The sequence below is a fragment of the Oncorhynchus keta genome, chromosome 35, assembly GCF_023373465.1.
Source record: "Oncorhynchus keta strain PuntledgeMale-10-30-2019 chromosome 35, Oket_V2, whole genome shotgun sequence".
Classification (NCBI taxonomy): domain Eukaryota; kingdom Metazoa; phylum Chordata; class Actinopteri; order Salmoniformes; family Salmonidae; genus Oncorhynchus; species Oncorhynchus keta.
This window is the reverse complement of record NC_068455.1, coordinates 64,947,699-64,962,172: the sequence shown is the minus strand read 5'-3', so window position 1 is coordinate 64,962,172 and position 14,474 is coordinate 64,947,699. Positions and strand designations below refer to the sequence as shown.

Sequence of the window (14,474 nt, the reverse complement as noted above, 5' to 3'; positions counted from 1 at the left end):
GCGCCATTGATCTCAGCTTTCCACATCACAGACAATGTCTTAATAATTTCCGCGCTTTTGTACGGCTAGAAAAAAGACACACACACACACACACACACACACACACACACACACACACACACACACACACACACACACACACACACACACACACACACACACACACACACACACACACACACACACACACACACAACCAAAAGTCTGGAAATCATGAGGCCCTTTAAAAAACGTCTGGAGTTGTTAGTTCTTCTGTTCTTCTGTTAGTTCTTCTGTTCGTTTTGGGTGAGTCATCACCCAAAGCACCACAGGTCTCGGACAAACAAACAGACAGACAGCACTAGGGTTCAAGGGGAAAAGGCTAAGACTCCTCAAAGAGAGAGACAATGATGATTTTACGGATTAGCAACTAGGTGCAAAACAACTAAACTACAGTGCTCACGTACTAGCACTGACTTCATTTTCACTGTCAACAGTCTAATATGGAACTCAGTACAGTGCATACAATGTAGCATGGCTCAGTTAAGTCAGAAACCAAGGTTGTGGGTTCAATTACCGCAAAGTAAAAGTCTTCACGTGTCCAACAGACTTGAAATTCCGAGATTCAACCTGGGACCGTAGCGTGTCCGGGTCCTAAAATCTGACTTTGGTCTAGGATCGGAGTAGGGTCTGATAATTGCCACAGATCTCAGGTATGTGCAATTACAATTTATTTACCGATTGGACCGGTACTTCGTTAATTTAATGTGTGTGAGGATGAGAACTGTGCAAGATTGTTATCTGTGTCAGCCAATTGCAATTCAATAAAATGTATAGCTGGTTCTGGTTCTGGCAGCTCACCTCACGTACACCTGCTGCTGAGGAGAGAGACAGAGCGAGAGAGGAGCCTTGTCCTAGTCTACTGTTGACTGAGAAGATGTAGGCCTTTTTCATTGAAGTGAAGAGGAAAGTTAGAGGAGAAATAGTGAAAAGAATCCGACAAGTGGAATGTCTTCAAGGACAAGTTTTAATATTGTAGTGGACAAAGATGAGAGAAAAGTTAGTGAGGCCAAATGGACTGTGTGCATATCGTTTAATGCAACTTAAAACAAATTATAATGAGTACAAAAATAAACACGTTTATCATTATAGGTCTCTTTAAGAAACCAAAACAGTTCTTTAAATAGGCAAAACTCTAATTTAAGATCAAATTGTCTTTTACATTTTGTGCTACGTGTTTAGTTGAAGGTTAAAAATTGGCCTGTTAAATAAATATCATTAGCCTATTGTCGTCATTTGTTGGGTAGGCCTACAGTAGAAACTCACCTTTGTTGGTAGGCCTAACTGCTGAATTATCCTAGCCTGTTCTAAACTTTTGGGAAGGTTTAAACCAGTTCTTTAAAAAGGAAAAAAAAGTGTTTTGTTTCATTCTGTTGAGACATTTTCTTTGACCAAATTAAGTTCCAACTATAATGTTGTGTTTTCCGCAATGTAATAGAATTACCGGTAGGCCTACTATACGGCTACTAGCACTTAAACCAGGAAAAGCAAAAACCAAAGGCGTCGAGACGAAAAACTTAATTTAATACCTCAATATAAGAACATGTTCATATTTTCCCTATAAACAATGACTTAACTTTATAATGGGAATATCAAAAGTAAGAAACTCTTGTGAAGGTTTGGTGTGGTATGGCTAATCTCAGGCTTAGCTACTGCAGGCCTATGAAGTCAGTGGGCACCAGCACACCAACGGACTTGAGGTGAAGAACAACGTTTTAGGACTACCAGTTACTGCTTTAATCTAACAATAAAATAATACTAATCTTTCTAAAATAAAATATCCTGATGGAAAATGTACGTAGTAGCCTCCTGTACGCCTGTATCTGTATAGCCGTAGTGGCCTGACAAGTATAAAGAAATGCATTTCGGTGTTGGGAACATGACGCTGGCATATCTTCCTCCTACTCTCCATCTCTCTAGGGCTAAGCTTCTTTTCCTTTATAAAAGGTTTTGAAATAGTATTGTCAAACAGTGGGCTCATATGCATGCAACACCCTAATGCATTTAGTGCTCAAATCTCTGACAGGAAACAATAATAATCAATAAATAAAACAGGCGATACACTTTTGAATATGCTACACATCGAAATGTAACAAATTGTTTTTATTTTGTGTCATTTTTATAGGCAGTTAACTGTGGATCATTTGGCCAATATCACTCGTTTATTGATGGAGCTGGCAGCATGTCTTTCTCTCTCGGAGCTGAACTGGTCTCTCGTATCCTAACCAGCATGGGCCTTTTCGTAACATGTCTGACTGGCCTCAGGTCCATACAGAACAGGTCTGCGGATCCATTTCGGAATGGGTCCAACATTTTGGGATCCGTCAAAGACTGGGTCACATACTATAAACCGCTTTGATACAGGATATAGGGTGGCAGGTAGCCTAGCAGTTAGAGTGTTGGGCCTGAAAGGTCACTGGTTTGATTCCATGAGCTGATAAGATGCAAAAATCTATCAACGTGCCCTTGAGCAAGGCACTTAACCCTCATTTTCTCCAAGGGGCGCTATACTACTATGGCTGTGCCATTAAACCCCTACAACTCATCCAGAACGCCGCAGCCCGTCTGGTGTTCAACCTTCCCAAGTTCTCTCACGTCACCCCGCTCCTCCGCTCTCTCCACTGGCTTCCAGTTGAAGCTCGCATCCGCTACAAGACCATGGTGCTCGCCTACGGAGCTGTGAGGGGAACGGCACCTCAGTACCTCCAGGCCCTGATCAGGCCCTACACCCAAACAAGGGCACTGCGTTCATCCACCTCTGGCCTGCTCGCCTCCCTACCACTGAGGAAGTACAGTTCCCGCTCAGCCCAGTCAAAACTGTTCGCTGCTCTGGCCCCCAATGGTGGAACAAACTCCCTCACGACGCCAGGACAGCGGAGTCAATCACCACCTTCCGGAGACACCTGAAACCCCACCTCTTCAAGGAATACCTAGGATAGGGTAAGTAAGGGTAAGTAATCCTTCTCCCCCCCAACAAGATTTAGATGCAAGTGGCTGTTCCACTGGTTGTCATAGGTGTTTGCACCAATTTGTAAGTCGCTCTGGATAAGAGCGTCTGCTAAATGACTTAAATGTAAATGTAATGTAAATGGCTGATCCTGTAAAACGACACATTTCACTGTACCTATCCGATGTACAGTATGTGACAATAAAACATCCCTTTATAAGCAAATGCTGAGGGGCATATCTATGATATGAGTGGTGGTAGCGGCAGAGGATGGCTGCTGAACTCACAAGCAGGAGTTTGGATCCAGAGGACTCATCTTGGGATACCAGCAGTAGTCATAGATGGTATCCCCCTCTGCCATCTTCAACAGTGGACTCTGTAGGGCAGGGAGAACATTAGCGAGGGGGGGTCAAGTCCTCTATCTAGGCCTATACAGGATAGGACAGCTTATGTTGCTCGTTCAGGCCAGAAACATGGTAATTAACTACAATGACCATAACACCCATTTGTTCTGCAGATATACAGATATACTTTTACGCCTGCTACGTTAGGTTAGATACACAAAGACCGAATAGACTGCAATGAGCGAGGAATGTACACAACATAACAACAGGAAGGATAGAAACAGTTCAAGGTATGCAGGGTATCTACTCTGAAGAATTATTCAAATGACTTTGTCAGACAGCTCTGCAGCCTACTTAGGCAGGCTGGTCTAGCTAAATAGAATGACTAAAGACAGTACAGGATGGGAAGCACAGAGACAACGTTAGATGGTTTGGCTGGCTGACTGCTACTACCTGAGCAGAGATGAGATGATGACTAAGGAATGAAAAATAACAAAGTTCTCAAATAAAAACGAACATGCACAACTGAAACATTATACTATTTTAACCATTTCTCTATTGATGTCTACCCAATGTGGACCTGACAGAGACAATGGAATATTTTCAAAGTTTTGGCAATTGAATGTTTAATATGTTTCCATTAAAAAGCTCTAAATTCATTTTAATATCATCATTTTATAATGAATTTAATGTTTGTTTTTTTAATTTTATGATTGAAAGCGAAATGGAAACCGACCTCAAAAAGCACTAATCTCTCAGCACTAACCAGGAGTGAAGATCAGTGATGTGGTGAGTTAGTGGCGCCCTCACCATCTCCGTGAGCAGGTTCCAGTTGTAGCTGTAGATCTCTGGGGGGAGGTTGCAGACACGCAGCACGTTGGTCAGGATGCACGAGCCGTCTGGGGGCCCTGGGAGAATTAAAGGGCCTTCAGAATCTATTCATACCCCTTGATTTATTCCACATTTTGTTGTGTATCAGACTCTGGATTAAAACATGGCTAAAGCAAACAAATATACATTTTTGCTCATTTATAGGAAATAAAACACTGAAAAATCAGATTTACATAAGTATTCACACCTCTGAGTCTATACATGTCAAAATCACCTTTGCCAACGATTACAGCAGTGAGTCTTTCTGGGTAAGTCGCACACCTGGATTGTACAATATTTGTACACAATTCTTATAAAAAAAAAAATCAAGCTCTGTCAAGACAGCCATAGATTTAAGTCAACTGTAACCAGGCCCCTGAACATTCAATGTCGTCTTGGTAAGAAACTCCAGTGTATATTTGGCCTTGTGTTTTAGGTCATTGTCCTGCTGAAAGGTGAATTTGTCTCCCAGTGTCTGTTGGAAAGCAGATAATCAGGTTTTCCTCTAGGATTTTGCCTGTGCTTAGCTCTATTCCATTTATTTCCATCCTAAAAAAAAACTCCCTAGTCCTTGCCGATGACAAGCATACCCATATACCCATAACATGATGCAGACACCACCATGCTTGAAAATATGAAGAGTGGTACTAATTGATGTGTTGTTTGATTTACTCCAAACATAACACTTTGTATTCAGGACATAGAGTTGGTTTTTGCCACATTTTGTGCAGTTGTACTTTAGTGCCTTATTACAAACAGGATATATATTTTGGAATTATTTTAATCTGTACAGGCTTCCTTTTTCATTTAGGTTAGTATTGTGGAGTAACTACAATGTTGTTGATCCATCCTCAGTTCTCTCCTATCACAGCCATTCAACTCTGTAACTGTTCTAAAGTCACCATTGGCCTCATGGTGAAATCCCTGAGCGGTTTCCTTCCTCTCCAGCAACTGAGTTAGGAAGGATGCCTGTATCTTTTTAGTGACTGGGTGTATTGATACACCATCCAAAGTGTAATTGATAACTTCACCAGGCTCAAAGGGATATTCGATGTCTGCTTTAAAAATATATTTTTCTACCCATCGACCAATAAGTACCCTTCTTTGCAAGGCATTGGAAGACCACCATGGACTTTGTGGTAGAGTGGGTTCATCACAGCACCCACGGGACACTGGAGGGTAGAAAGATTGGAGGAGAATTTGAATGAGAATAAGACAAAACGCATATGATACACGTACAATAAAACACATCATGGTAGCAATAGCACCAATGATAAAGCACACCAGCCCACCAACAAAATTACATTATTCAATGACGGGCTGCTTAAATGATGGCTAGTTCAGCAATTAGTTAGGTAACTTTCCATAAGATAGCAACCCAACTATTACGCTTGTTTACACTGTGCTGCACTGGGATCGGAAGGCAATCATGGTTACGTGAAGACACTATGGCGTTGGCGCAACATATTGGTCAGAAAACGTACCTAGATGCAGGGATGGGATATGCCACTGTACTCCAACTTCTACCTTTACCACACTGATACTTCAAGATTGAAATGCTGTCCTTTTCATCCTCATGCTAGCTAGCAGTAGTCACCGCAGCAATTTTGGAATGGCAGTGTCAGACCATCAGTTCATTTGTTGTTCAAGCAATGTGCCATTCCATAATGGCTGATGTGGCCACTGCTAGCTTGCACGGGGACAAAGTAATCACTGTTCTTCGAATGACTAGAAGTCTGCTTACAACGTAGCCGTACACTGGAGTTATATAGCAGCAGTCACGAAATCAAGTCATGCTGCGAATTTGTAAACACAGGAGGCCGCCATGAAAGATTGACAGCTGTACGGGTTATTAAATGCCCCCACTCCTCCAAACTAGGATGTTCATGTTGTTGTTCGTTTTCTATGGTATATTGCCGATTGGACAATTTAATGTGCATCCCACCATTCAGTGTGCCGGATGGAAACAGGATTCCCAAAAAACGGAACAAACTCCCAAAAAACGACCAAAAAATGTATTCAATAACCAACTTTTCTGTAAAAAAAAAATGAAACCAATCTGATCCCTAAACAGGGGGCCAGCAGGGAGCTGCAAAGAAAGTAGGGCCTTGGTCAGCTCGAGGGCTAGAGAGCCAAGGTGAGTCAGCACCATGGACAGTCACCAACTGGGGCTGTTGAGTCAACACAAGTACTACTCAGTCCAGGTGCTGCAACCAATTGGCACCTGGAATTGGTCCCACCAAATGAGTATAAGTAGAGGTGTAGTCACTCGGGCAGACAGGCAGAGGGTACGCCTAGACTTCAGAAGAACCGGAGTGAGTATGATAAGCACCTCGATCAGACGCCAAAGAAGATACTAGGCAATGTTTGACTCCCCTGTCTCTCTCACTTCCCTTTCGTCCCCCGAAAGGAAGCGGACCCATTCCCGGGCAGCACACCACCCGGCGCAAGTTGAGAACAAGTAGGTGGTCCTTCTGTAGCTCAGTTGGTAGAGCATGGCGCTTGTAACGCCAGGGTAGTGGGTTCGATCCCCGGGACCACCCATACGTAGAATGTATGCACACATGACTGTAAGTCGCTTTGGATAAAAGCGTCTGCTAAATGGCATATATTTTTTATATATTTTAAGTATTGAAAGACCGAAATCATCGCTCTCTCTCTTTTGTTGTTCATTACCCTTGGCGGTCCGAGGAGCTGCCACACCGGACACCAAGTGACCCACCCGTTACCCGAGAGGCCTTTCAGTTGTATTCCTCCCAACCTTAAAGAACAACTTTTGTTTGAGCACCTCAAAACGGTCTCCCGCCATCTTATTTTGTGAGTTTCACCTCTGACTCCCCTGGGCTGCCACACTATGAACTGTAACTCAGTAAAATCTTTGGAATTGTTACATGTTGCATTTATATTTTTGTTCAGTATAGTTAGGCATGTTCCATTTTATGAGTTTGAGTAAAATGAATAACAATTGATAGTAAGAACAGAAACATAGCAGAAACAGTCAGTCAAATCCATTGTTAAATGCATTTTATTTAATATTTTTTTGTTCTCGTCAAACCAACAAAACCCAAACTATTTACACTTTTTAGGTTATTTTTCTGAATGCATTTGTTTTTATGTTACTTATCTCTAAAATATTCAAAACGTTTAAGCGATGGAACTGAGCCGACCATTTGGGTGAAAAAGAAAATGGATATAATTTGATCAAAATCGGTTTGTTAATGAATCATACATTTTTATGGAATTCATTCATACATCAAAGGCATGGCAATCTCACCCATGGGCATCACAGTGCCAAAACATCAATCACTTTGAACTTCAATGATTAACAGAAAGACAGAACAGACCCACTGACAGAACAGGTGACCAACAATTACAACGCCAACTTTTAAAAAATGAAACACCCAAATATTACTCAAGAGAATAATAATTTAGAGATAGCTACATATTAACAGTTCACTGCAAACCAGTTTATGGAGGGCATTCTTATTACGCACGGATGGAGTTGAAAGATTGAAGTCAAAATCCACAGTATTCATAAAATACTTCAGTGACATTTTAGATATTCCTCCAGTTGCATTAACTAATATATCAACTGATCAAAACTATCATATATATATATATAGTAGAGGGTCTCATCTCTCAAAGTTAATATTCATTTGTTTGACCAACCAAAGCAGTTGGAAAACACTTACAAAACAATTAATCCATTCAACCTGACTGACAGGGGAAGAATTGAGCTTCTCCATTGAAAACCTGGTTTCTATTAAAGAGACAGACAAACCCATGATCAACTGCATAGATGGCATACATACAAGTAACATACACAGACATTCAATAACGTTAGTAAGATGCTTCTAATATAAGAGGACATAATCTGTACAATGGTCAGTAATCAAAGTGTCAAATAGACAATCCACAAAGATAATCTACTCAGAGGACCACCAAGAAGAGATAGTGCCCTCTCATTATTGGAACAGTGAAGCATTGTTTGTTCTTATGGCTCTATACTCCAAAAGTTTGGATTTGAAATCGAACAATTACTACGAGGTTAAACTATACATTCTCCGATTTTATTTGAGGGCATTTGAGTACATATTGGTTTCGCCATTTACAAATGACAACACTTTTTATACATCGTCCCAAAAGTATTGGGACAAATTCACTTGTGTGTGTATTAAAGTAGTAAAAAGTGAAATATTTGGTCCCATATTCATAGCACACAATGGCTACATCAAGCTTGTGACTAAACAAATTAGTTGGATGCATTTGCTGTTTGTTTTGGTTGTGTTTCAAATTACTTTGTGCCCAAAAGAAATTCATGGTAAATGTGTTGGGCCATTTTAGAATCACTTTTTATTGTTAATAAGAATGTTTACAAACACTTCATGAATGTGGATGCTACCATGAATACCGATCATTCTGAATGAATTGTGAATAATGATGAGTGAGAAAGTAAAAAAAAACGCACAAATATCATACCTCCCAAAAATGCTAACCTCCTGTTATTGTATTGGTGAGCATGTCTTGGGGGTATGACCTCACTCATCATTATTCATGACTCATTCAGGATTATCTGTAATATTGGTAGCATTCACATTAATGTAGAACTGTTTAGAAACATAATTCTTATATTCTGATTTACAATAACAGTGATTCCAAATGACAACACATTTACCATTCATTTCTATTGGGCACAAATGAATCTGAAATCAACCAAAACAAACAGCAAATGCATCCAACAAGTTTGTAGAGTCACATTGCTGATGTAACCATCGCGTGCTATGAATATGGGACCAAATGTTTCACTTTTCACTACCTTAATACACATAGGTGAATTTGTCCCAATACATTTGGTCCCTTGAAATAGGGGTGACTATGCATAAAGAGTGTTGTCGTTTCTAAATGGTGGAACCAATATGTACACAAATACCCTCAAATAAAAGCAGAGAACCTATGCTTTAACCTCATAATTGTTTGATTTAAAATCAAACTTGTGGAGTGCAGAGCCAAAATAAGAAAGAAATGCTTCAACATCCCAATAACTACAGAGGTCACTGTATATCATTCATTTTAAATGGGTGGTCCTCAATAGGATAAAAACACTTCTTTCAAATCAAGTCTCAAACTGTCAAAAATCATTGGGTCAAAAAATGACTTCGTGGGGCACTGTGTAGAACTGTAAAGGAACATATGGATCTATTTAACACACCCTTCCTGGTCAGCTCAGCTCCATAATACACAGGCTTCAGATTCCTCAGCCTGCATCTTCAGCTACATGTCTGGGCATTTAAAACTGGATAACAGAACAGTTAATCTTGCTTTGAAAAAAGGCAAACCATCAGTCTTAATCATCGCCCTCAGGGATTGCCTTCAGTTCTACTTTGTTGCCATAGAAGCTGGACAGAAATAAAGTAACATACAGCATTATTGTTGGCCAATAAAACGCCATCCCGGTAAGTAGAACATTGACACCCCCCCCCTCCTTATTCAAATGCTATAGTTCTTATCAGGTTCTCCAACTGGCTTTCACTCTTATTGTTAATATACGTTTTCGAGTTTGCCACACAAAGGCGGATCGCCACAGTTAAGGCATGTTGAACAGAAAAAAAGAAAATACTTTTATATTATTTACATAGCAGTCAAAACTCAAGTGTATGGTATTGAGCCTTTCTGCTTTTGTGTGTGTTTGAATGTGGTTTTCAAGAATGTGGTTCTTGAAAAGAGAGTATTTGAGAATGCTGCATGGACATGCGTGTAAAGCTCTGTGTGTGTGTGGTCAGTTTCTCCACTGTTCCATGTCCTCTCCTACTGCAGCTGATGCGGTTCCTGCTCTTTCACCACCAGGGGTGCAAAGGAGGAGCGGAAGAAGAAAGGGCTGAGGAGCTTCTCCATCTCCTCTCCAGCAGAGGGCAGCTAGGAACAGTGAGGACCCTGTGGAATGAGAGCCAGTGAGAATGATGGGAGACAGGGAGAGAGGGAGCGAGAGCAAGAGACTGAGAGGAATGAAGATTTCCAAATGAAACAATACTGAAAACAGAATTTTCATAAAGACAGTTCCCAACATTACACAGTCCATATATTCACTATAAACATTAAATAGATAAAAATACACTCTTACCCATATGATGGTTGTCTTCTTGCTGTCAGCTCGTGATCAATCTCCAGGCAGTGGCTAGGTGACAGAAGGTTGGGGAGGGGGCATCTGGGCAGCAGGTCCCCTGATACATCCGCCTGACTGTCTCTCCCCTGCCTTCTCCATTGGCTGGTGCCAGTTGGTCAAACACTCTGGGCTGGGCTCTGCAGCAGCGATCATCATTCAGTCTTGGGAGTCCCTGCAGTCCCCAGCTCCATCCATGTTAAGTCTTTTCTTTCCCTATCCCTGAAGACATACAGGGCTACTGGCAAAGTTTGGAGAATTTCCAGGTAATTCATTTACCACAGGGTTATTCACTCTGTAAATCAATGTCTCGTGAATTTCCTTATTCTGCTAGGTTGTATATCAAGCCTTGCAGTTTTGTCCAAGTGATCTTGTTTAAAGTTAGGCCTAATAGAAAAATATGGTTATGTACAGGAGGAAGAAGGCGTGTTCCTGTCTTTTGTTTTGAAAATCTTGTTTTCAGTGAGACGGTATTAACTCAAGTCAAAGTTACATCTCTTGTTAAACCCTCCCTCTGTACTACAATATTTCTGTGCTCCTATCCCAAATGTGATGGCATCTCACAGTTTGAATGAACCAAAGTGCATAGTGAGAGTGGTCGGGGCAGCCCTCGTCAACAGTGAGTGTTGATGAGGGATGATGGGTGTCCCCCAGAGATCATACTAGTATCCTTTAATTTCCCCTCATCGCAGGGTTAAAATACCCCCACTGCACACCCTGAGACCCCTTTTAAACAAAAAAGGAAAAATAATTCTGCCTGCACACGGTCCAATTGAATGCAATGGTAGATTTGAGGTCAATGTCATTTGTATGTAAGGTTTTACAAAATCTTACATTTCCTTTATTCTCAACCACTCCTCACGGGTTTGTCCATCTTTGTTTCGTTTACATGTTCAAGGAGCAAAAAAAAAAGGTACTCCATATTTTTCCTCCAGGAGACTTCTCTATTAAAGCGATGATATTGTTGTTTCCTTTGTGTCCTAAGTACCAAAAACTCCTCTGCTGTTTCTGCTTTTTGATTAAGTTTTCTACTCCACGAACAGAAACACTTAGTCCTTGAGTTACAATACAAGCAGTAAAAAAGACAAAAAAAGACAATCTTTGATTTTTCGCCTGCACTCCTTGATGATCAGTCAGTTACAAAAGAGCCACATCCACTAAAGGGTCACATTGTGATGTCCTTCTTCCTTCCCGCAAAAACAACATAGGCCACTGAATGTCCATTTTGCAGAAGCGCACTTGCAAAACCCTGCCCTTACCCACTATCCACCCTAACCAAAAAAAAACTGCATCCACAGAAATCCGTGTTTTGTAAACAACCAAAACTCCAGTAAGGAATAGTAAAGAGTCTCTTCTTTATTTTTTTCATAGTAATATTGTTTTTGTACGAACAGGATTGCAGAGGCAGTGTGTTCAACTGTAGCCTTCCCAAGTTCTTCCTCTTTTGTGTAAAAAAAAGGAGTAAAGAACTCGCCGGCCTCTTCAATCTTAGATTTTTTGTTTTTTTTTTAGATTCCATTTTTAGACATTTTGTGGAGGAAAAAAATCCCGTATCACATTTTTTTTTTACTTTTTTGGGAATACATTCAATGTTTTCTTAAGAAAGAAATAACAAAACGCACTTCACATGGCGGTAATGCAACAAAAACTAAATTAAAGGGATAAAAAAAAAAGAAAAAAAAAAGAAATAGCAGTGCTCATCATAATCGCAGTCCAAATACTTTTTCTTATTTTAAACTGATTATTCATGTATGTATTTTCATTTATATTCCTAAAAAAGAAACGTCATCATCAACAATAGCAATGAATAAGTAACAAGAATATGCTAACATTTTGTGCACCATCCTGTACATGGACAGTGTGATGCTAATTGTTTTGAGCAGAATCTGAAACCGCACACCTTTCACACGCAAGTTAAAGAGAACTGACAAGGCAACATGATCACATCCCAGGAAAACTAAACTGGACTAACCTTCCAATCAATCATCATCCCCAGACTAAACCTGAAATATTAGGATATATGATTGACATACACGGGCTATACAGAGCGCTTAACATAACCATAACACACTCAAAAAGTAAATGTCTCAATGGCCATTGAACATTCCCTCCATCCCATTCACCCTTTCAGAGTTCTTAGGCACAAATATGCGCACACACACACACACACACACACACACACACACACACACACACACACACACACACACACACACACACACACACACACACACACACACACACACACACACACACACACACACACACACACACACACAGTGGCTGAGAGAAGACAGCGGGGAGGGGCACTGCTCCATCAGCCCGTACCCCAAAACACCCCAGAAACAAGTGGTGCTTTAACAACATATGAAGGAGCGCAAAGCCATAATCCTCCTCTACAAATGTCTGTATTTCTATTACGTTTCTCTGGGGATGAAGAGCTGGTGAGAGAAAGGATGTGTTGTGCCATTGCCCCCTCTGTCACACACACAATCATACACACGTAGATACAAAGAAAGTCCCTCTGTACAAGAGGACACGTCTACTCATGGAAAAAACATCAATTCTTATTTGAACAAAATGACATAATGGCCTGGTATGTGTTCAAACATCTTGGTAAGCAATGGAGAAAACATAACAGACATTAGAAACATACTAGTCTGCACACACACTCGCGCACACACACACACACACACACACAGAAATATTAATCTCTAACCCCATTTGTTTTTCTATTTTTTTATCTTAGTTTTTTTTAACACAAGTGCAAATCTTCAAGTTTTTTTAATGTATTTTTTTGTAATAGCTTTACTTTTCATATAAATGTATTGTAAAAAAAAACAACAGTGTTTGTCTTTCAAGAAAGGATTTGTTTTTCTGATAAGGTTTCAAAATAAAAAGGTCCCCTCTATCTTTGAGTTCCCCCTCCCAGTGAATCTATCCCACCAACCTTACACCTTACCCTTCCAGTTCAGATTTCCACGTGTATACGTACAGCATCTTGTGTAGATTCAATACACACACCGTACGTACACTGACAACAAAAACCCTATTCAAATCCCCTCTTAATAATAAAGTGCATTAGTTCAGTTTAAGGTGCTTAGTCTTATAAGTGCCAAGGGATACCCATCATTCCTCTTTCCCCCACCACATCACGCTCCCTACTCAAGTGAACGATTGAAAGCAGGGGAGCCTTTCTCTTTTCAAGGGCAGGGAGATACAATCCTCTCCTCCCTCTCCCCATACAAGTTCTCCCCCCTTCTCTCTCTCCCCGCCATTATCTTCATCCCCCTCCCTCTCTCCTCCTCTCTGTTCCCCATTCCCCTCCCTCTTTCTACCCCATCCTCATCTCTCTCTCTCCCATCCTCCTCCCCCCTTCAAGCAGTGCACATTCGTCATCAGATTTGTCTGATTAGTAGACAGAAGGCCTCAGGTAGTAGCTATTGCCGCTGATCAGATCTGGATCAGTAATCCTCCACCATCTCCATCTCATTCAGGCTCAGACGCTCGCCCGCGTTGTGGTATGAGTACCCTGCAGTCAGGAGGGGAGAGAGTTGGAGGGAAAGAGAAAAGTAGGAGGATGGAAAAGGAGAGGGAAGATAGATGGATGTGGGAATGCATAGAGCAGTTCAATCAGTTAGAGCTATGAACAGCCTCCCAGCAGCCAATGAGAACATCCATCAGGTATGCAGTTTCCATGAGTTGGGTGGCCACAGGTCATATTCAGGTACATGTAAGGAAGTAATAAGTACACTATGTAACAGGTGTCAATAGGCTGAAGAGACCAGTCCTACCTAAGATGCTGGGGTCAGAGTGCAGCACCACAGGCTGTTTCTTCTTCTTCATGGCCCCCTGGGTGTCGTACAGCCCTCCCTTCCCCATCTGGGCGGCCTGGAACATGGACTGCAGGGTGCTGGGGCTCACTCCCCGCATGGAGTCCTGGAGACAGATAGGAGGAGGAGTTATGAGGGATCCACTAAGGTGAGTGTCACGCATAGCAGGGAGACTTGTGAGAAACAAGTCTTACCGGCAGAGGGAAGTTGCTCATGGCCAGCCCTGCTACTTCCTTTGATAGCTGGGTGAAGAAGAGAGGACAGGGCGAACGGCAGATCATAAT

General features: G+C 41.3%; 1 protein-coding gene and 2 long non-coding RNA genes across 7 annotated transcripts in view; all 3 read right to left on the bottom strand.

Moving 5' to 3' along the window:
- Positions 1–3,274: 3,274 nt before the first annotated feature.
- LOC118368013 (uncharacterized) lies at positions 3,275–6,089 on the bottom strand. Its single transcript, XR_004822250.2, has 4 exons — positions 5,685–6,089; positions 5,299–5,372; positions 4,141–4,238; positions 3,275–3,362 (listed from the first exon to the last, which is right to left on the bottom strand). It is a non-coding gene; the product is annotated as an uncharacterized LOC118368013 (long non-coding RNA).
- A 1,120-nt stretch (positions 6,090–7,209) lies between these two features.
- On the bottom strand, positions 7,210–13,672 carry LOC118368852 (uncharacterized). Its single transcript, XR_004822438.2, has 2 exons — positions 10,319–13,672; positions 7,210–10,131 (listed from the first exon to the last, which is right to left on the bottom strand). It is a non-coding gene; the product is annotated as an uncharacterized LOC118368852 (long non-coding RNA).
- Positions 13,673–13,733: 61 nt separating this feature from the next.
- The window catches only part of LOC118368849 (GRB10-interacting GYF protein 1-like), a 31,579-nt gene continuing 30,838 nt past the window's right edge, over positions 13,734–14,474 (bottom strand). For all 5 annotated transcript variants that reach the window (XM_052497268.1, XM_035753282.2, XM_035753283.2 and 2 more), the window contains 3 exons: positions 14,385–14,432; positions 14,152–14,296; positions 13,734–13,889 (listed from right to left, as the gene is read on the bottom strand). In XM_052497268.1, coding sequence (XP_052353228.1) covers positions 13,822–13,889; positions 14,152–14,296; positions 14,385–14,432 — 261 coding nt within the window. In that variant the 3' untranslated portion in view covers positions 13,734–13,821. The remainder of the gene's footprint in view (positions 13,890–14,151; positions 14,297–14,384; positions 14,433–14,474) is intronic.